General features: G+C 40.9%; 1 protein-coding gene across 6 annotated transcripts in view; it reads left to right on the forward strand.

Annotated features, from left to right (window-relative positions):
* Positions 1 to 24,193, forward strand: part of grik2 (glutamate receptor, ionotropic, kainate 2) — a 296,366-nt gene that overhangs the window by 102,075 nt on the left and 170,098 nt on the right. For all 6 annotated transcript variants that reach the window (XM_038712327.1, XM_038712330.1, XM_038712325.1 and 3 more), the window contains 2 exons: positions 20,055 to 20,236; positions 23,073 to 23,126. In XM_038712327.1, coding sequence (XP_038568255.1) covers positions 20,055 to 20,236; positions 23,073 to 23,126 — 236 coding nt within the window. The remainder of the gene's footprint in view (positions 1 to 20,054; positions 20,237 to 23,072; positions 23,127 to 24,193) is intronic.

Below are 24,193 nucleotides of genomic sequence, written 5' to 3' on the forward strand. Positions count from 1 at the left end.
TTAAAAGCCATGTCTGACAAGCTGAGTTGGTATTTAAAAAGGGTGCATGTCTGATCTTTGTTAAATCCTAGTGGGATATTAATGGGAAAGAAGCAGTAATAGTAACAAGAGTACTGACAAAGGGGAAGGGGTTTAAAGACAGGATGTATCTGTGTTATTGGCTGTTCAGACAAAAAACAAACCACAAAAACAAAACGTCAGCCCCAAGGTGTACAAGGATTTGGACAGGTGACTTTATTTGCATTAGTAGTAGTAACGCTTTAGTAGTAGTTGCATAGCACTAGTTATAAACACTGCTGCCGCTACTAGTGCTGCTCCTGCTGCTAAGTTCGATTAGGCCATAAGGAAGAGCAGGCTATTATACAATAAAACACTGGTTCGGAAAGAACTGTTTCTTTCTGCTGTTCACGGTATGAAGTCTATACATACCTCCATTCGTCTGTAACCAAACGGCTGCTGCTGTTGGGGTTCAGATTAGATAATGTTTGTTGCGAGATTAGCTGTGCAGTTTGCCACAAACAGTAGATATTGGTTTAAAAAAATCAGTGTAAGCTATCTCTAATACACCATATGGACAAAACTATGACGACACTAGAATAAAGTATGTGGACATCTCATTATTGCACCCAAGTACAGTAAAGCTGTAGCGATTAGTCAGTCCGAGACACCTAAGTCACGTTGTCTGTGAAGATTCTCAGTCATCCAGGTCATAGTTATCCTACTAGCAAAGACTCGTTTATCTAAGATGCTAACCCAGATATAAAATTGATTACTCTCTGATGAGCATACAGAAAGATAGTATCTTGATACAAGGGAAATATTTTGCAACTGTGTACACTAATGTGTACACTATATGGCTATGTGTAGAAACAAGCCTATTATAAAAAACTATAACCAAATCATCAACAAACAGGAGTTTATCTATAGATTCCATTGATATAAACAACCAAAACCAAGTTTGAGTAAAGTACTGACCAGTGATCAGCTAAATAGACATACATACAATACACATAATTGAATGTTACTTGCCACACAGCTGTGAATGAGCCAATCATTGTGAAAAACATTGTCACCAGCTGATAGTGCTGTAGTACTCGAGATCGGTCTTGGTCTTGAGACTGGTCATAAGACCACATATTGATGGTCTTGGTCTTGTCTTGGACTTGACCACATTTGTACTCGGTCTTGTCTCAGTCTCAGACATTGAGGACTAGGGATTTTATTTCAAGACCAACTTTGGGAATATCAATAAATTTCTTTTGCATTGTCTGATTTATTTGTTAACATCCAAACTTTGATTGGATATAAAACGTATTGCTTCAAATGCAACCAATAACCCTGATTAAAACGACTGTCACCCCTCCCCATGATGGTAAGCGTGGAAAAGGAACGTTGAATAAAGATGCGGGCGTTTTTATGGGAGTCTGGATGTTTCAGATCAATTTGAGAAGTACCTATGATCCCGTTTCACATTTTACTGTGTGTCATGTAACGTGGGGAACTGGTCTTGGTCTTGCCCTCCCTCGTTCTTGGTCTCGACTAGGTCTCGACTAGGTCTCAGCCCCTAAAAGTCTTGGTCTTGTCTCAATAAACCCTGGTCTTGGTCTTGACTTGGTCTCTGTTTGGGCGGTCTTGACTACAACACTACCAGCTGATACTAATCAACCTATACTTTAGTGCTCTGCCTGAACTAATGTTAATGGGTCATAAATATCCAGGCAGGGTAACCCGGAAACAAGGAACTAGACCCAAATGCAGACACTGGAGGCAGAGCATGTACAGTACAATGTAACGGTGGGAGACAAAATGGACCCAAACGCAACGCTGAGGGTTTGAAAAAGAGGTTTATTGAGGAAAAAGGGGTTCGAGGAGAGGACAGGTGGAAGGAGGGGGAGAGGCTGACGAGGACACGGGGAGCCGAGTAGCTGGATGAACGGAAGGCGCTTAGGCTGGTGGCTTGAGGGAGGCTGGCAGACGGATAGGAGAGGGCGCGGAGACTGGGGACCAGGCGGGGTGCAAGGGGGGAAGCCGGAGGGCGTCGTGGAGGCGGCGAGAGGAGGAGGAGGCAGGCGAGCGAGCCCGGCTGGCTGAGCTGGGAGGCAGAGGTGAGTGAACCTGGCAGGGGGAAACAGAAAGACAGGGTTAGTAAGTAATGGGGACGTGAAGCAAGAGGAAATTTTAGAAAAAAGCCAGAACGAAGCGGCAACACCAGGTCAGGAGCTGCAACGATCGAGCGAGGATGGAGTGGAAAGCCGGGGTAGATATACAAGTTGTGATGAGGCTGATGGCTGGCAGGTGCGGTGGCTGGGGATGGAGGTTGACGAGGTGCAGGTGTGGGTAGCCAGCCGGGCTCCGGAGCAGAGAGGGAGAGAGCACAGACACAGAGAGAGAGAGGGCACAGGAGAAACAGGACACTCACCAACAGCCGGGCTGCCACCGCGACATAAAATGATTTAATGAGTAAAGTCAATATATAAAAGTTTTACAGGATGAGGCCGGCAAGCAAGGGACCAAAACCAGAAAACAGTCCAATGCAGACAGGAAGTCCACAAAGCGGGCAAGGTCCAGAACAGTCTGTAGGCCGACCAGGAGGCAGGACCAAAGATGATCTGGATGATGGACTTGATGCTGCCAATGTAGGCATGAGCATCTCTGGAGCAAATGCATTAAGATGATGTAGAGGCAAGCGGCATAAGTGGAACCCCTCTGGAGACCAGCAACAAAAGAAGAACAGCTCAGGAGACCCAGCGTGCAGATCTGGAGACCAACAGCTGGAATACAGACCTTGATGCAGGACTGGACACCGGTGACCGCTGGGAGTCGGGCAGGTGAGCCGATGACATCGAGACCATGGAGGCTATGCCTCTTTTTGGTGACTACACGGTACCCTGTGAAAATGGCAAGGAAAATCCCTTCAAAGTCTGACCACTGGGCATTAGGGTGTCTCCTCACTTGTTCCTTAGAATGCTTCATGGTATATCAGGACAGGGAGGTAGCAGGCAAGTTGACTCAGGTAGGCAGGTAACAGGCTCAGAGCAGGAAGGCTGCAGGCTCGTGATCCGATCCAAATCGATTGGAATGTACAGGCTTTAGCCTGAAGTCTAGCAGGCTGGAGGCTAGCAGGTCAGCTTGATGACTGGAGTCAAAAAATCTGAAAGTACTCCAATAGGCAAACAAATCTGACAAGGAGCAGGTAGAAAATCCAATGTCCACAAAATGAGCAATGTCATAGAAAACAGTCCAAAACAACTGGCATAAGCTTTCTGAGCTAAGCATTGTGATAATCAGGGACAGCCCAACAACATCCAGAGGCTACAGCATCTCAGGGCAAATCTCATCCACAAATGGCGAATTGCTGCTGAAGAGCTTCTTAACTACATCAGATACCTCTGCCAGGAGTGTTGGTGAGGCTTCCCCAGATCCTCCAAACTCTTCCTCCTCCACAGAGGATGTCTTATGTTTTAATGACAATGTGTATAATTTTAGACACATTTAGCAAAAAATGACCATGGAACTGGCGAAGTAATGTGTGTCAAACAGGATAACACTACACACAGTATTGTGTGTATGTGTCCTGTCCACACGAAGCGTAATGTCTGCTTTCAAGGGCTCATTATAATGCAACCTGCATTCTGTGACTCACAGTGCGGCTGAGTCGACTGAGACGGGGACAAAGTGTCTGTTCCAAAAACAGCTTGCACACAAAGACAACATTATCACACACAGTCCCGACCCATAGCATACCAGTCGTTGCTCCAAGCGTTGAGGTTCTGACCAGCAGCAAGCAATCCGGTTGCTAGGTGTTGTTAGCCGCAGTTAATGTGGAACAACGTGCACACGCGGGGTCACCCTAGGTCGGCTGATCCACGGGCAGATTGCATGTTATCTTCATGCTGGTTCATGTTAGCTTCCTGCTAACTAGCTCAACATTAGCCTGACTTTAGCTTCCTGTTAGCTTAACGTTAACCCCAAGATGCCGGAGGAAGGCTCCGAGTTAGGAGAATGGGGCCGTAGGGGGAAGACCCAGGGTCGCCGGGGAGCGTTCCGCGAGGCTGCAGCTGGAAGGATAGGCGAGCCGCATGGAAGCCCAAACATGAAGTGGAATGGAGACGTCCCACTCGTGTTCACACTGCAATGACAAATAAGATGTGCAAGAGGGAAATAACTTGCATTTCTCTGCGGCTTAGCAGCTCTTAGATGCCACTCTAGCCAGTCTGCTCGAAGACATTATGCGCTGGTAATCTTCTACTCTTTAGACAAGCTCAGTGGGAGCCAATGGCCAGGACTCACGGACACATATACACAAGGTGACAACATATTAGAGGCCCACAGTGCCTAGGGTGGGCGTAGAAAAAGCTTTTTTCAGTGCTGCATGTGCGCACATAGGGTAAACCCAATAGTGATCACCTTAGAGGGCTATACGAAGTAGAATGTGATGAGGTTTATCTTGGCCCACATACAGTATATCATCCAGATGGAAATGTCCCCATTTTTAACTGTGTTAACCACAGACTGTATAAGGTGTTAACAGACTTTAAAATCAGATTTTATGTGGCCAAAGAATTTGGACAGCAGAGCATACAAGTGTCGTGCCGAAAAGTGATTGTTCGCAGAAAACTGATTGCCGTCTGCGGGAGTGCGCACAGCATGTTAAAGCTGAATCGCCCACTCTCTTTACGTCTACAGCTGCTTTTATCTGGATCAAACAGACATAACGTGCAAATAAACACCACTTTATGTCCGTGGTAATAACAAAGGTATGTCTTGGTGATACTATAACATTTCTTTAAACGGAATAATCACAATTGTGGCCAAGTAAGTGTTTGCAGTTTACAGCGTAACCAGGCGTGGTTATAGGCGATAATAGAAGTCTGTTGTTGCCGTAGGAATATGTGTTTGGTAGGCCTATGTCTAAAATCCTTGTTATATTTGGAAAACAGACTGCAGCCTATAATTAACATGACTTACTGCTGAGTTAATTTATATATATATACACTCACCTAAAGGATTATTAGGAACACCATACTAATACTGTGTTTGACCCCCTTTCGCCTTCAGAAGTGCCTTAATTCTACGTGGCATTGATTCAACAAGGTGCTGAAAGCATTCTTTAGAAATGTTGGTCCATATTGATGGATAGCATCTTGCAGTTGATGGAGATTTGTGGGATGCACATCCAGGGCACAAAGCTCCCGTTCCACCACCTCCCAAAGATGCTCTATTGGGTTGAGATCTGGTGACTGTGGGGGCCATTTTAGTACAGTGAACTCATTGTCATGTTCAAGAAACCAATTTGAAATGATTGGAGCTTTGTGACACGGTGCATTATCCTGCTGGAAGTAGCCATCAGAGGATGGGTACATGGTGGCCATAAAGGGATGGACATGGTCAGAAACAATGCTCAGGTAGGCCGTGGCATTTAAACGATGCCCAATTGGCACTAAGGGGCCTAAAGTGTGCCAAGAAAACATCCCCCACACCATTACACCATCACCAGCAGCCTGCACAGTGGCAACAAGGCATGATGGATCCATGTTCTCATTCTGTTTACGCCAAATTCTGACTCTACCATCTGAATGTCTCAACAGAAATCGAGACTCATCAGACCAGGCAACATTTTTCCAGTCTTCAACTGTCCAATTTTGGTGAGCTCTTGCAAATTGTAGCGGAGATGAGTGGTTCCCGGTGGGGTCTTCTGCTGTTGTAGCCCATCCGCCTCAAGGTCGTGCGTGTTGTGGCTTCACAAATGCTTTGCCGCATACCTCGGTTGTAACGAGTGGTTATTTCAGTTTCAAAGTTGCTCTTCTATCAGCTTGAATCGGTCGGCCCATTCTCCTCTGACCTCTAGCATCGACGAGGCATTTTCGCCCACAGGACTGCCGCATACTGGTTGTTTTTCCCTTTTCACACCATTCTTTGTAAACCCTAGAAATGGTTGTGCGTGAAAATCCCAGTAACTGAGCAGATTGTGAAATACTCAGACCGGCCCGTCTGGCACCAACAACCGTGCCACGCTCAAAATTGCTGAAATCACCTTTCTTTCCCATTCTGACATTCAGTTTGGAGTTCAGGAGATTGTCTTGACCAGGACCACACCCCTAAATGCATTGAAGCAACTGCCATCTGATTGGTTGATTAGATAATTGCATTAATGAGAAATTGAACAGGTGTTCCTAATAATCCTTTAGGTGTGTGTGTGTGTGTGTGTGTGTGTGTGTATATAAAAAATAAAGACATTCTGTTTTGCAATTATCCTTATGACTCTACATTATTTTACTTGCTGTGTACAGAATCAGAATCAGCTTTGCACATAAAGTATTATGTGCAGGTGTACTTGAGGTAGGTGGATTTTGTATACAGTATATACAACCATTGGTACCAAACAATCCAGTCTTTTTACCAGTTGAAAAACTTTTAAATGTCTTTTTTACCTGTTGAAATACCTTTAAATGGCCAATACAACCCACGTAATGCAGTATTCCACTTGTCAGAAAGTGATTGCAGCTTCTACTTATTGACTGAAAGGTAGAGTCTGCCTCAAAAGGACTTGAATTCTTGGAAAAGTTATATTTGATCGATTATAACTCAAGTAGTACTTTTTACCTCTTATTATACCTTTAAATGGCCAAAACAACACATAAAATGGAGTATTCTTCTTGCCAGAAAGTGAATGCAGCCTCTACTTATTGACTGAAAGATTATTTCTGCACTGAAATGAGTTGATTATATTCATGAGGGTGATATTTGACAGTAAATAGCTCTAGTACTTTTTTTACCTCTTAAATGCCCAAAACACATGAAAGTGATGGCAGCCTCTATTGACTGAGAGGTAGTTTCTGCCTCAAAATGACTTGAGTTCATTCAGAAGTTATATTTGACAGATTATAAAACCAAATCACCTTAATTTACATTGACTATTTAATTTGTGGCAAAAAGACAGTATTTTATTTTATGACACTGATATTCATTGTAAAAGACTATATTTTGAACCGAAAAATGATATGGTCTAGAAATAGTAAAGCAATTAAAAAAGTAGTTGTGTCATGCTTTATTATTTTGTTGTTTTGTGTACTTTTGTTTTGGCCAGAGCTGTTAAATATAATAATAACAATAATAATAATATATAATTACTATAATATAATTTTATGTACTAAAATCTTTAACGGCTCTGGTTTTGGTTAAACATCTTTGTATGAGATTAATACAAGATGCAATATAGAAAAAACAAATGTTGTGGTTCAAAGGCAGCAGGACCGCCCATGTGGTCACATGGTTCGTAGCCCTCCAACAATAACAAGGAACTATGGTGTTGGTAATAATAATAATTATAGTATAGTAAATATTATTGCATAATTCACATCTTATCTTTTTTAACGGCCATCCGTCCGTGGGCCGAGAGGCCAAGATAAACGTCATCATGTTTTGTGCGCAGTGGATTCTGGGACGAAACTTATTTGGAAGTTAAACGTTCTTACACTTTCTTCATGTTTGTCTGTGGGCTGCAGTTGGACCCTTCTTGCTGCTCACCTGGGAGACAAACGTTCAGTTCCCGCGTGAAACAATATTTATTAATTTTTTAAAATAAAGTTAAGGAGCATTACCTTCGTTATCTTCATAGAATTTGCAGCGTCAGGTATGTTAGCTTGTAGCATTACCTAGCTGTTAGATAGCTAGCTAACTAGTTTTAGGCTCAATCACATATCACCCTTGCCCCTACCACTTGCCGTTTTGATCATTCAAAATTCTAGTGGTTAATTCATGCTAGTGGTTGCTATTTCAAACCGCTAGCATGTTGACTAATTAGCTAGCTTTGCTAGTAACATTAGTTACCTGTTTAATGAAGCGGTTTTTTATATTTTTAATTGGTGACTTGCTAGATTGCTTCATGTGTGTTATAACGTGACCATACGAGAGAGATTACCACAGCGGAAGACGGCATATTGGAGTCATTGTCAGTCGTTTTCATGGAGAAATCCTGTAAAAACTCGTCGCTTCTGTTAACGTCAGAGCCATCGTCGACTACTGATGATGTATCGGGTTCGTAGGGTTGTTCCATTTCGTAGGGGAATATTTCTTAACTACTTAATTTCTTCATGGGTGAAATGGGATTGAGCCTTATAAGGCCCCCTGTAGCCCCTAACCTTTAGTCAGTGAATGCAAGTTGACCGGTGATCCTCCCTTGTGTTTGTCATGTGATGTAGGTCACATGATTTCCAAACGTAGGTACAGTCAGCAAACAGAGTTTGAAATTGCCGTTGTGGGAAGCAGAGACAAACGCCATCGATAAGGGCGCAATTAAATCGCATTTTGAGGTTGGTTAAAATTACCTATATTGTTGTTTAGGTTGGAGGACTTGTTGCTGTAAATGTGTGTAACTCTACACTGGTAAATCCTTAGTTGACAAAGAAATGTTGTCTGTTATTGCCGTTGTTGGTTGGTGAAGCTAGCTACAGTATCACAAAGAACCTTTGCTGTCCTCTGTTATCAGCTGAAAAAAAAATTACCTCCATTTTTGGATCTCATCTTAAAGATACAGTGTGTAAGTATTAGTGGCATCTAGTGGCGAGGGTTGTGAATTGCAACCATCTATCCAGTCTACCGCTGCCCCCTAACCTTTCAAAGAGCGTAGGACAGCTACGGTGGCTGACACAGCACAAAAGGTGTCTCTTCTGAGACAGCAGAGAGTGGCCAGTCAAGAAATGAGGTTTCTTTAGGTAGATTTATTAAGAAATTATATTTACTTAATTATTCAGTAAAACCATATTTTATTGTGACTCTGACAGACAACATGCAGGAAAATGTAAGCCAAGAGTGTGAAACACTGTCACTGTTTCTGCACCACAGTCTACTATAAACCACATATTAAATAAAGTTTCATCAAACATTGACAAGGGAAACACGTTCATTCTCTCTGTGATTATGGACCCTCGCCAAAACTGCCGCCAGCACTAATATCTGGCCCGCGGTCAGATTATGGTGCTTTGATAGCTGCAAAAAATATAAATAAATAAAGCGGTGCTGAAATAGATCTCAGTCATGACAGCAACAGCGTCCGCAGGTTGACGGAACACTGAAACAAAAACAGTGCAGCACATGCTGTGATCTGAGAAACACTCGCTGCAGAATCCATTTGTTGAAGAGAAAAAAAATACAATTATCTCAAGGTGGGATTAAACCCTTAACCCTTGGGTTATGAGTCCTGCACCTAACCAACTAAGCTAACTGAATAACATGTTATATTATATTCTCATCCACCATCTAATGGTTGAAAATATCAATGCAAAATTTATTTGCCAACCCCTGCAGTATATTAGTACTACTTCTTCTTCTAACGTATGTATTGAACATAGTGATGGGTGTCTGCACTGCCTGAACAAGAAGAACGTAGTGATGAAATGCGCTCTGTAGTGCTGTTTGTATGTTTTCAGTTACTGTAGAAACATGACGATAAACATGGCGACGACAATAGAAGGGGGTGCCCGCGGTTATGGAGATAAAATGCCTCGGTTCATTATGTAAGGTCTTTATACACCACTGAAAACATAGTTATGGATCTTATATTGCATTTCTGTCGATAGATCCTCAGAAATATTACACACTGAACCTTTAAGTCTTTTATTTGAACTGGGGACTACAGATTGTTTGGTGGGTTAAGAAAAAATCAGAACACTCAGGCTCATGAAGCCTTTAAATCCTGTTGTATTACATGAGCTTTTTATTAAAAGACTGGGTCCCCCAGAGAAGAGGTTTATATCTGTTTTTAGTTTGCCTTTTAGCTGCATTTTTGATAGGGACAGTGCACTAGTGAAAACAAACAATCAATGTTAAATAAATAAATATAAATCACCATATATGCAGTATATATATCACCAATCATCCATTGCTTTTTGAACGGTAACACATTATTTTAAAATGTCATTATTTTTCATTCTATCTTTTTCCATCCTTCCTTTTGAAAAAGTCTGCACACCATTTGCCCAATGGGGATTTTCTTTAATAATGCCACTTTTCATGAAAAAAGTATTTTTAGAGTCAATTAACCAATTGGTCTGAATGAGTGAAAGATCCAATCACATAACTATCTCTGCCCTATTTGTTTTGATTGACAGAAAAGGGCTCTGGTTTTAATTAACCCAGCACAGTGTGCCCACTGTAGGGCACCCTAATAGCTCACCTGGTAGAGACCATATTACAAGGCTCAGTTCTTACCACAGCGGCCCGAGATAACAGATAGACCCCAAAGACTTTAAAACAAACAGCACTGTGAAATAAAACAGATTTAAAAAAACAATTACCTGCAGTAAAGAATTATTGTGAAAACAAGTAATATGTTACTATTTCATGATAATGAGCTGAGTCTCAAAATATGAATATTTTAAAATTTTATGATTGTATCACTATCATTATGATTTATTTATTCATCTGATTGTTTGTCATATTTATGCATTTAGTCATGATCACTTTGGGTTTCCACATGTAATAAAGAATTATTATATAATGTACTATTTCCGAACAATTCAGAAAATGTATCTAAAGAATATTTGTGTTTTATTCGCTTAAACATATTAGGAACAGTTTCTTGAGCGAGCCTACTAACCAGTGTTGATGCATACCATGTAGAGAGAGTAGATATGTGAAGGGTGGAGAGGATGTTAATTGCTAAAAAATTGAATGACGGCGCTGGAAATGGAGTCTTTCAGGACAAAAGATTTGGAGCTGCGTGACGATCTTTGCTGTTGTGACTGGCCCACATTTATACCCGGAGGTTTATCTATAGTGAGGGAACAGCACCATGCATGGTCTGCCTCCACATTCCTGAACCTTTGGCTGCAGGCCTACTTTAATCTTTCTCCAATGTGTTCCACGCATTTATTTGAACATAAATAAGCCAGCCGATGTGGCAAGGGTCATATTATCCTTGACCCCAGGAGTTTGCAGCTCACTGACTCATCAGCTATTACTCCCATCATGCAGTGCTGCAGATCAGCTGTCTGGGGGAATCACTTTGATGTCTACGAGGCCAATGATGATTGAGCAGCCCAGTAAAAGGGACTCTTCTTCCTTGTCGCCTGCGATGCACTCGAAGGAGAGTTGGGAAGGGAACGCTTGAAGGGCCGTTCCCTCACAAGGATATTTATCACAGGCGGGCCAATCTGTTTTACGCTCAGGAGACTCCCAGACGGCCCCCTAATAAACGCTTAGAGAGGATGAAATATTCATGCCGTTAAATATGGATCCTAGAGCAGTCGCCGCACATTAAACACCGTCAATACTGATCAGCACTGACAACAGTCTTTGCTCCTACTCCAGAATTTTTCCCCACTAGATTCCCCTATGGCCTCTGCCTGTAGATTTTTGGACAGAGAATTCATCCATGCAGAATGGAAGGAGAGATGTCTTAGGATGTGATGTGAGAGGGGGGGTGCTAGGGAGGTGCGCCGACATGTGTTTATGATGAGCGGGTGCAGCAGTCAGATGTGTCAGGCTGTTTTTATCGATGTAAACTAACTAACCGTAAAACAGAGATTGCTGCTCCAGCAGCAGAAGCTGTTCTCCCAAGACAGCTCATGCAACATCAAGTCAAATATAACACACGTACTATGGCTGTCTCATACATACATGCAGCCAGTTAAATTCAGCTGATGATTTTACATCCCTCCAAGTAGCAGCCATGTTGAAGGACCTCATATTATTTGGGAACATCAAGAATCTGTCAGACATGGTGGCCACCACAGTAAAATCATGTGAGGGACTAAATGGATCAGCATGGGTCTTTCTGTCCATGTGTTTGTCCATCTGTCATGTACAGTGCATCAGATGCCACTGACTGGATATTGTTAGAGATTTAAGGAATAACCTGTGCTAGTCCTTTGTTCAAAATTACAGTCATTGGCCTATCGTGGATCACATCTTTCAAGTTGTAAGGCGCAAGTCCAAGTGTCAACATGAGCTGTTAGTGTCAAAGTCTAAACTGAGATGCAAGTCTTTTTTGAGTATGGTCATCAGATGCATTTATAGTTTTAGAGTTGGCACTTCTGGCCCTTTGCCCAGAGAGCATGAGAGAGATATACTGCCAAATTTAAACAGGAACTAAGGCAACTATTTAAGAAATATCAGCAGCTAACTGTTTCTGTGTCTTAATTAATCAATACTTATTGTGTATATAGATGTTAGAATAATGAAAAATGCTCAGAATTTTACCCCAGAGATCAATATAATGTCTTCAAACAGTCCAAAACCCAAACATATTCATTTAACAATAAAAACAAGACTTAGTGTCTGCAGCCATCCTAGCAGATCTGTGAGGCTGTCTGAGGCACAGTGGGGCTTTAGGCTAAATGCTAATAATGAAAAACTAATATGCTTACATTGACTATGATAACATGCTGATGTTTAGCAGGTATAATGTGTATCCTGTTCACTATCTTAGTTCAGCATGTTAGAATGATAATAATAACATAACAATAACATTTGTTAATTAGCATAAAACAGAAAGTACAGCTCAGCCAATGTAGATGTCATTACTTTGCCAGGTATGTGGTTATAAAGCATAAAGTCTTGGACAATTTAAAAATGTGACCTGATGATGGCGCAAGGGGAAACTTAAAAGATCATCTATATATATATCTGTATTTCCAGTAGTTGGGGAGACATGGAGCTTCTGAGGGAGCAGTGAAGGTGGGGTGTATTTGTTTGGAGTTCAAATATCAACAGAATCATTAGTCAACAGAACTCATCCTATGGGGACATGAAAGTCTGCACAAAATTTCCTGACAATCCATTCAATAGATGTTTAGATATTTCAGCCTGGACCAAACAATATCCAGTGCTTATATATATATATATTAAGTACTAACACATTGTCTAAATAAATACTACAAATAAATGAAGCACAAGCAATCTACAGTATAATTGCTAACATACATACAAAAAACCCTAAGAGCTAAACTACCCTAATCCCACTACCCAGGTCCCCCCCCAAACAATAGGTACTCTGATTAAAACTGCGTTAAGCACAAAGAGACAGGTTGGCTGAGATATCAATGAGCCCATAAAACACACACTAGCTGACATGCAGTAAATATAATGACCAGCAGACACGATAACCCAGCGCAAGGGGCAAGTTCGTCAGCAGAGCCCAAGCTAAGAACTAAGCCAGAACAAAAGAACAGAACAAAGCAAGGAAAAGAAAACCACCAAGGCAGCGACTCTCTACCTGGACCCAAACTAAACAAAACACAACCCTATACAGTTGTTGCAGTTATATTATTTTGTACAATTATAATAGAAAACACCAGCTACGCAGCTGATCCCTACTTGGGTATCCCCACCCAAGTTACCCCTAACGGTACATGGGCTCTCCTCTAGCTACCTGCTTTCTACGCTGCGGCCAGACGCCACTTGGACCCGGGCTCTCCTGGCAAATGAAGCAAGACACCAATTCCGACTCAAATTTGACTCATTTACATCATGGCAGGACAGCCACTGGACATGCAGCGTGCCAGCTTTTCATGCAGAGGGCATAACGCACCCACGGCTCACCAACAGGTGCCTATCATCTAAACACTGTGCACACCGCTGAACTGCTAGACCGACTGCCCGGCAACGCCAGTTCTATCCGGCTTCATATCCACCTGATAATATAGGCTTATGTAGGTCCTATAAAATAAATTGACAAAGATGAAAACTAAGGACATTTACTCTATCACTTTAGTTTATTTTAGTTTACAACACAGTTTTAGTTATTGTTTTTTTTTGTAAAGCCTCATTTTTATTTTTATTTCAGTTAATGACAATGTTTTTTCACATCTAGTTTTCAATATTTCATTAATCTTCGTTAAAGATAACAATCTTGAAACCCAACTTCAGGATGTTTCAGCGATGTTTAATCTGTATTCTGCCCTCTCTTTTCTGTCTGTTCCCAGCTTCAATCACCTCTTCATGAATATCTCCTTCATGTTGAGAGGGCTTTGATATGAGAGGGTTAATGATAATAGGTGACATTAATGATTAGTCATTTAGTTGACACTTTTATACAAAGTGACTTACAGTTGCTATATAGTTCTGGGGTGGCACGCCTCTGGAGCAACTTAAGAGTTTAGGGTCTTGCTCGGGGACATGTTGCTGGCTGTCATAGTGGGAACTGAACCGGGTCTCTCACACAAGGCATGCGTCTTATTGACTGCACCATCCCCACCCTTAGCTTGTGACAGTCACAATATGGCAAAATGATATGATCCAGCAAATATTTTGAATAACAAATAGCAGAATATGGTCTTATGTGACATTTATTTTTTACATATTTGTTATTTAAATGTGGCCAGAGACCTAAAAAATATAATGTAAATGAAATATATATATGATGTGTGCATATGTTTGTGTATATGAAGTGTGAGTGTGTATACCTTGTGTGTGTGTGTGTGTGCGCATTATTTCAAACTATTGGAAACAATAATTTTGAGCAAAATAAGTAGACATTGGTAAGATTCCACTTTTTAAAACAGACACCCACAACTCACCAGTTAGGATCTGAAGTCTGACTCCTGAAGTTGAGATTCAACGTGATATCACTGGACAGCGAATAAATAGCACACCGCTTTTTAAGGTCATTTTGCGTGCCATGTCAACGCATCTCAAGCTTTTTGCGTGTGATTTAATGCTCTCCCCGTAGACCGCAGCAACACAAAGGAGGTTAAGTCTATCTGCTAGAAAAGCTGTAGGCTTAACTGGTCGACATGCTTACAATTGCGGATTCAGGTTTAGGCACACACGCCTGTCATGGTTAGGATATGCGTAAGGGGCTTCTAAAATAATTAGCTAGCTCGTTTGCTTCTCACACTTCAACATATCGTGGCTATAATGTTAGCTACTAGCATGTAGCTCAAAACATCACGGTTTGGGTTACAATAACGACGTCACCCATGTAGCCTATATAACGTCACTAAAATCATAGATCAATCACACAGGAACTGAACGCTGGTCTCCTCGATCAACGTCTGGTTTATTACCCCCCCCAACCAACTCCTTACTCTGACTTTTCTTATTTCTTATACTACACCTGATCCTTTCCCTGTGACAGTTGGTGTGAAAATGCACGATATAAGTCAGTAAAATCTAAATGGTGTGAAATGACATGTGAAAAGCAAAAGAAAAGCATTGGAATTCCACGCAAAATGACTTAAGAAATCGGCGTCTTATTCATATGTCTTCTGGTGATAATAGGCTGTGAGATTAGGTACTGAGTCGTCCTTGAATGGCAGAAGATCCTCATCAAAGACACATCTTGATATCTAAAAAATGGTTGAAATGTTAAATTAACAGTCAAAGTGTGGACAGATGAATCTACAGCAGCTCTGCGTGACTGTTTTGGGAGCACGGATTGGAGTATGTTCAGAAAATCCGCCGCCCAGGAGAGCCACATCAACCTTGGGGAATATACACCATCAGTCTTACATCAGCAAATGTGTTGATGATGTGGTGATCATAATCATAATGGTAAAAACCATTCCCCAATCAGAAGGCCTGGATGAATGGAGAGGTGAGGGCTCTGTCCAGAGCCAAAAAACGCTGCTTTCCGGTCGGATGATAAAGAGACTGGAGAGAGAGCTCAACACCAGCATCACCAAAGATATGTGGCAGGCCATCCAAAACATCACAGGCTACAAAAGCAGGAGTTCCCCTATCATGGCTCGCTCCAATAGAGATAAATTCTATTTCTATTGGAGTGAGTATAAATCCAGAGACAAATTCTGATTCTGAGGTGTGAGGCCACATTACCAGATGAACTCAACACCTTTTATGCTCACTTTGATCTCCTCAACAAAAAACCAGCTTTCAATGTGTTTCCATTCTTTGTATATTGACTTGTTTATGTTTTATCTATTGAATTCATTTATTTTTCCTTTGATTGTACATTGACTTGTTTTATGTTTATTTCTTGTACATCACTGTGCTCTACTTCCTGAACTATGCCGCCCCAACACCGTCCAAGTAACTGATAACTGTAGAGTATTCCCCACTATACCAGTATGCACAGTTTTGTTTTTGATTAGAATTCAAGCATCATTTGGTAGCAGGGTATGATACATTCTTCAGATTCTGGTTCAAAGCAGTCAAAGCAGCCAAAGAAACCTTAAACTTCGCAGCCCAGTCTCCCTCAGTTATGACTTTATAAATCATCTAGCGGGCCTTCTGAATCCGACTCTCTGAGATTGATTAACATGATCTACAGAATGATTTTCCTCATGCACAGAATTTATTGGGTCGAGATTCAGTACAGCCCTGTGGCCTCTACAAGGGAAGCTATTGTTGCTTCTTTTACAGCTTGCTTTCTAACATTTTACACACATCAATTATTAAAGACCTATCAGTACCAGAAACTGTCCATCAATTTTGTGGGTGGTAGCAAGTGAAGTCTGTTGTGGCGCTCGATGTAGTAAAGGACATTTTTAGGACAGATATGATGTTGAGAAACAATGTTATTGGGTTTATGAGAAGGCCCAGACTGCTGCTTTTAACACTCATATAAAGCTGTATTTTGCATTAATAGAATATAAACACAATTCTACCTCAGTAAGGCCAGCAGACTCTTTACATATATTCTCATAAGCAGATGGTTTGAAATGACATTTACTCGGTCTTCTTATTTTCTTGTGTTTATTTTAAGTAGTTCTTTATTTATTCCCTACCTCCTTTGACGTTTATTTTTTGTGTTGCTGTACTACATCAATTCCCCCCTCTGAGAATCAGTAAAGTAATTTGTTTTACTTACTGAAATGTGTACAATTGTAATGTGTTTTACAAATAATCCCAAGTAGTAGTACAGAAAAATCTGTGTCTCATTTAGAAGTAAGTGTTTTTATAGCAGGGGAAGCACATACAGCAGTGTGTTATAGGCAGGTGTGGAAGAATGCTGTAAAGTAAGAATGCTTTCAACAATACACATGATTATGTTGATCAGTTAACAAAATACAAAGAGAGTGAACAGAAGAAAATCAAATCAATATTTGGTGTGACCAAACAGCCTCACTCCTCCTGTCTGGAAGTGTGAAGGGCTGGAGAGTATTCACAGAGCTTCACTTTTTCTGTATTTTATGTTACAGCCTTATTGGGTGGTGATGGCGTAGTGGATAAGACACATGCGTGTGGTGTGAGAGACCCAGGTTCAATCCCCCTCTGTGACCCTTCCACCATTGTGTCCCTGAGCGAGACACTTAACCCCTCGTTGCTCCAGAGGTGTGCGACCTCTGACATGTATAGCAGTTGTAAGTCGCTTTGGATAAAAGCGTCAGCTAAATGTAAATCTGTCCTTATTCCAAAATGGATGAAAATCATTATTTTCCAGAGATGTTCAGTCGGGTTCAGGTCTGGGCTCTGGCTGGGCCATTCAAGGACCTTCAGACAGTTGTCCTGTAGCCAATCCTTTGTTACCTTGGCTGTGTGCTTAGGGTTATTGTCCTTTTGGAAGGTGAACCTTGGCCCCAGTCTGAGGTCTCTGGAGCAGGTTTTTAATCAAGGATGTCTCTGGACATTGCTACATTCATCTTTCCCTGAATCCTGACTAGTCTCCCAGTTCCTACGTTAGAAAAACATCCCCACAGCATGATGCTGCCACCAGCATGCTTCACTGTAGGGATGGGATCGGCCGGGTGAGGAGTGGTGCCTGGTTTCCTCCAGACATAGTAGTATGGCTTTTAAATAGCACTAGCAGCGAATATCTAGTACTTTTGATGACTACTTTTACTTCTACTTGAGTACTTGTTTTTGTTTTTAAAAAGCTATCAGTATCAGAAAGTGTCCATCATCTGGCCAGTAGAGTTGCACTACAAGACTCGACGATGTCTGTGAAGGTCCTCAGTCATCCAGGTCATAGTTATCCAACGAAGGATGAGGTCAAGGGCAACTGGACTTGGTTGAAGATACTAGAAGACGTTTCGTCCCTCATCCAAGAGACTTCTTCAGTTCTGATTGACTGGGAGGGAAACTCAGCTGTTTAACCTCTGGGATCGTTAGCTAGAACCGTCGATTCCGCTGGTTCGTTAGTGCTCCTGGCTTCCATGCGCCGCCAGTTGCCCATCCCTGAGCAAGATCGATATTGAAAATAATATCAATAAATTAGGTCTCTGCTGGATTACCGTGGAGCGAAATGACATGCAGTTAATGAAATATTACGCTGTGGGGCAGAAAAACGTTGGTTTATGTAGAATATTGTTGTAACTTCTCTCCGCAGTGCAACTGTTTTTATTTCAGTAATGCATAAATCACAAATTATGAATAATTTTATTATAACTCAACATATTTTCTAGCTCGTCTTTCAGTCCGTAGTATATTTCCAGCTATTCATGTTCCTTTTTCTTGATGTTATATATATATATATACACACACAATTAATTTTGTACAAATATATATATATTTGTACAAAATTAATTGTCCAATAGCCATGGTTGCAGGGAGCGCTGTGACACAACTTGAAACACAGCAGTGTCTCACTGGCCAGCTGAGATGTTGTGAACCATGACTGACGAGTCACTTTGTCATGTGATGTGGATGAATGGAATACTGCCAGTGTCTCACAGGTTAAGTCCCTGGGGATATCATCATCAGTGTGCGACAGAGAGTTTGATTTAATGAAAACCAGCGACTGGCTGCTGACGCTCCAGCAGACTGCAGGCTGGTTCTCCCCACAGTGCAGTGCACTCATCTAGAAGCAGGAAGTAAACAAATAATGCCACAGGCCAAACAGCTGGGCAAGTGGGCTGTAAGAAGAGACACAAGAGACTGCTGCGCCGGTTTAGACTAATGTGTGTGTTTGTAGATGTGTGGACCAATATTTTAAATAGCATGTGGGCCAGTCAGATTTGTGAATTCACTTGTTATAAACAGTTATTTTACCCTCATAAGCAGTTACTTCTTCAATTTGAATTTCAGCACCTGTGTCATAAAATTATATTCATTATCTGAAATTATTTTAATATATAGTGTGAATTAAAAAGAATGGGATAGCACTACTTGATGGTATTTAAAGTAGAGGTGTAAGCTGACGTTGGTGAGCAGTGGAGGACGCAGAAACAGATGAACACAATGACAAAAATCCTATAAAAAAAACTCACTCAAATTCACTGTTTATTTACAGACAAGGCAATATTAGTTAGGGTTAGATTCACAATCACAAACACAGCAAGCCAGGTCACCAGCCTGCAATCTGTATTCTCTGCCATTTAACTTTACATTTTGCGTGTGATTATTGAAAGTGACAGACTGTGATTTTGCATATGTTGCCAGGTAGGTATTTATTAAATATATAGTGCTCTACAACACACTCGTTCTCTATGCCAGTTTTATATTTTCTGTATTTTGTTCTTCGACAGAGCCACTATACAGTAAATCAAGCTACAAATCTTCACAACTAAAATTATTAAAACTCATTTGTCTTCTAAAATGACCCATATTAATGCGGTGCCCCTATCAGCAAGACAACATCATTTGTCAATGCCTTCCAAAATTAAAGTTTTATGTAATCTATATGACTCTTTTCTGATTTCCCACTGCTATGGTTGAGTTTTGGTTAAGTTTAGGCATTAAAACTACTTGTCTGTGGTTAGGAAAAGATTGTGGTCATGGTTAATAGAAAACAAAATTGAATGAAGTTTGGAAAAAGGATGTATGTAAATGCTTGGGGTAGATGTCCAAATCACACACATTGTTCATCCATCCTTCCAGGCGTCCACCTGATGGAACTGCTTCTACCTTTGCTTCTGACAGACAACAGTCATAATGCACATGGACAGCATTTTGTTGTGTTAAAGCATTTGAACAACAGACTGATGCTGTTGTTTTTCTCTAGAGGACAGTCTCAAATTGAGAGAGCAGAAAGGTATCCAAAACATCCATCAATCACCAAACCACTTTAATGAACAACATACATAACATTTTTTTATCTTCCAGGTAATTCATTACCATCATGGGAGCAGGACTGCACATGTAGCACTTGTTTCAAATATCACTAACTCCTGAGGTAAAATAAAACATAAACACATTGTTTTCCCTTTCCCAAGGTCTGATTCGGCTGCAAGAACTTATAAAGGCGCCGTCCCGGTACAACATCCGGTTAAAGATCCGGCAGCTGCCCGCAGAGACCAAGGATGCCAAGCCGCTCTTAAAGGAGATGAAGAGGGGGAAGGAATTCCACATCATCTTTGACTGTGGTCACGAAATGGCTGCTGGGATCCTGAAGCAGGTGTGTGCCAATTTGTACCAACTATATATATATAAAATACACCATGAATTATGTTCATTGTTGGTTCTTTTTAAATAATATTACAGAGGGTACATCTAGACCTGCTGTACATGTAAAGTGCTATGAGATAACTGTTATTATGAACTGGCTCTATATAAATAAAATTTATTACTAATAATAATAATAACAATTTATTATTATTATTATTATTATTATTATTATTATTATTATTATTGTTAATTATAATAATTATAATAATAATAATTTATTATTATTATAATCTTGGGTATTAGTTAAACACTTTCCGGGGAAACAGAGTTATGGCTTGTGAAAAACTAGATTTTGATTGCAAAACACATGAAGTTATAAATAAATTATCTATATATTATAATTTTTACCTACAAGTAGTAAATATAGTTGCTAAGAATAGTTATTAGACCAATTATGTCCAATTATGCCTCATCTCATTACCCCAAGATAACAAACTTTTTACTTGTGATTATGTCTTGATTATCAAATTCACATGAATAAGAAATTATCTCATATTGTAACACTTGTGCTCTATCCTCCTTAAATATCTCTTTGTCTACATGATGGAATCTTCTTGGTCAGACCATAAAATGCAGTTATAATACACTCCCAGCTTAGAGATGACGCTTGCGCATTCATTGCTCATCATTCCTTTTGTGGTTGAATCTCTGTTGCTATGGATATGGTGGTGGTAGTTGTACTGTGACTACTTTTTACTGCCCTTATTAGCCAAAAAGCATGATTTTAACCCACGGTGCTTCTAGTGGATATGACACTTGTTACCAATTCACCACAGAGCACACACACAACAAACTAATGTGTCACAGCCAAACATAACAACACATGCAGCTGCTGAGGGTGCGGCAGTTTGAAAACACCGTGACCTTTCAGGTGCTCCGTAGTGATAAGCCAGTGTTGATTAAAAAAAAAAAAAATTTTATTTATCCTTTTGTTCCAGTCCACCACTGCACACCAAAGATCTTAGCCTCTTATCTAAATTGAGTCAGTTTAGCTTTAAACTGGTGACAGGTTATTTGTAAATTACATGTCTATTTAATCTACAGATTTAGGGAATCAGGGAGTAAAACCTGCCTTGCATTGCTGCAAGGAGCTGCCAGTCCCACTAAATCTATTTCATTAATAGTTCATGAATGAGCTGTTTACAGAACTTGCTTGGCTTTTCCATGGCCAAAAGAATGTCATTTGGCATAAAAGTGGAACTTTGCAATGAGTAACAAGCATTTAGATTTCTCCTGCTCGCAGGATTTATGAAATATTCAAGACTGCATGATTCACCCCCAGCACTAACTCTCAGCGTTTTTAAAGCCTGAGTGATTGCTGGGGAAGGTCACGGAGTCCTTTCATTAATAATGGGAGAGAGAAACCCTGCTAATGGGAGGTAATGAAAGACTCAACTGTTCTGTTCTGATATTCTCATTACATGACACACCAAGGAGTTAGAGATTATAAGTACTCTTCATCAGCTATCAGCCATCAGCCAAGCCTTTCCCCCCAAAATATGAAGAAACCACATGAGAAGATCAATATTCATTCGATGATTTCATTTCTGTGTTTGCAATACGGAAGCTGGCCCAAGACGACACAAACACAAACACTAGCACGTTGTTAAGTATACCATTCAAAAACTATGACTAGGTCTTCTGTCCATGCTGTACCTGTATATTTAATCACCTAATGGAGTTAAAAGCGTTGGCTTCAGTCGGTTTCCCCTAAACCAGTCATTGTGCTTCAGAGTTAAACACTGCTTGCATCTGTCTTTTCTATCTTTTCTCTGCAACTCTGCGTCGTAATTTACAGAATTATTACTTTAAAAAGTAACAGCTGCAGTAAAACTGATGGTTAAACTTCGTAATAGCTCCTCTGTTCGCCTGCGTGCCGACCATAAGGGGCGGGGGGTCCACTATCAGCTACGATCTGTTACACCACTTCTGTTTTACTACATAAAGCCACACCACTTCCTGCATTAACAAATCCATCTGTGTGGTGAAACGATGGAAAACACAAACCTGGCACACTCACAGTAATTGGTGTACTACATGTTCATACTACATGTTGATCAACTGCTTGTACCTTCACAGTGCCAATAAAGTCTGTTCCAAACAGATCATATTACATCTACTCATTTTTAGCTGACGCTTTCATCCAAAGCAACGTACAATTGCTATGTCAGAGGTCGCACACCTCTTTAGGGGTTAAGTGACTTGCTCAGGGTCACATTAGTGGACGTGTCACAGTGGGAATGGAAGGCGGGTCTCGACTCTGCGTTCTCCACCATGTTTGTATTTTCACAAATCAATATACGTTTCCACTACAGGGTTTTTCCACTCACATTTTGATATGGACAATTTAAATTAACAAAAGCTTTCAAACTCCCCTCAACAACTCCGCCGTGCACGTCATTACAGCAGGGTGACTTTCTTGTACGTGTTTCTGCCAATTTCCCAGATGTACCTCATTTATTGAATCATGTATTATCCTCTATATTTCCTCGCATAGGCGCCAAATGTTTGAGGCCAAGCTCTGTCTTTTACTTTATTTAGCTGTTTTCCATTTTGGTGGGTTTTTGTTTCTTATCTCTGCGACTGTGGCTGCAACAGTACAGCAGAATATATGCCTCTTCAAATTACATAGTAACACAGCCAGTAAGGCAGCCACACAAACAGACGCATGCATGTGTGTGTGTAAAATATGATGAAATATTGGATCTGCCTCCGTATTCATTTATAAATCTTTCCCTTTTCCAAATCTCTCTCTCTCTGCCTCCTTCTGTCACTCTCTTTTTTAGGCTCTCGCCATGGGGATGATGACAGAGTATTATCACTATATCTTCACCACACTGGTAAGTAGAGAGAAGCTACTGCACAGTTGCTTTGTCCTCAGGCCTTACTCCGAACTCCAAAAAAAAATTAGATGACGCCGCTCTTCAATCTTCATTTTCTCAGCTATATATTTTTTATTTATTACCTTGGATCAGTCTTTTTTCACTTTAATGTGTTTTCCAGAGCCAGATAAAATAATAGCACTGCATTTTGTGACATCAAGATAACTGGTGTTATTTCAGCTAGCTGAGCATGTGCAGCGGGGAAACTGGAAAGGTAGCTTGCTGTGGAAAATCTAGGGACCACTACGACTTTCAAGGTGATGGCAAATGGCATTTTCAAGAACTTTCCCTGAAAGGAACTGGACACAGGTCTCTGACTTTTAGTTACCAAACAGCAACAGATCATTTTCCTTGTCCATCAGGAACAATTTGCACTGAGCATCAAGAATATTAAATGGTGACCTGTTTAGAAAAATACAAAATAAACATTTCTCCTTAGAAAGATCTCTCTTGAGCCACTGTTCAGGCATATTCTCATGAGTCTCTTCCAATGTTGAATCATCTGATATTTGGAGTTTCCCATATCTCCCAGTCAGTAGCGGGTCAGCTAGCACTAATTATGCAAGCATATTAGCCAGCTCGCCTGCAGTAACGCTAGCTCAGCTACCCCACCAGTCTGACCATCACCATTCAGGTTGGAGCTTCCAAAGCCCTGGGTGAATCCTCCTCAACGTCTGGCTCTGCCTCTTGTTATTAGTATTAGTTTTATCAGAATTGTTCTTACTCCGTGGAGGCTAGAAGGGATACATTTCGGTTTGAAATGAAATGTAAATGTGCATACTTTCTGCAGCCGTTGAGCAAGGCAATTAAATAAATGAGTCAGGGGAAGTACAGCAGGAACAGACAGAGGGGTGTCTTGTCATTTCCCACTATTGTGTTTGGCAGACAGAGAGTCCAGTGCTGACAGCCTAATTCTCCCAGCAGAGTAAACAACCCAGCCAAACCGAGGCCCCATATGGCAGCCATTTTCCTGCCAGATTTACCTTGTTTGTGTTTTTTGTCTAATACTGTATGGAAGGTTTGGT

The sequence above is a fragment of the Micropterus salmoides genome, unplaced genomic scaffold (assembly GCF_014851395.1).
Source record: "Micropterus salmoides isolate LMB-PRFRI ecotype aquatic unplaced genomic scaffold, ASM1485139v1 Ms_hic_scaffold_11, whole genome shotgun sequence".
Taxonomy (NCBI): Eukaryota; Metazoa; Chordata; class Actinopteri; order Centrarchiformes; family Centrarchidae; genus Micropterus; species Micropterus salmoides.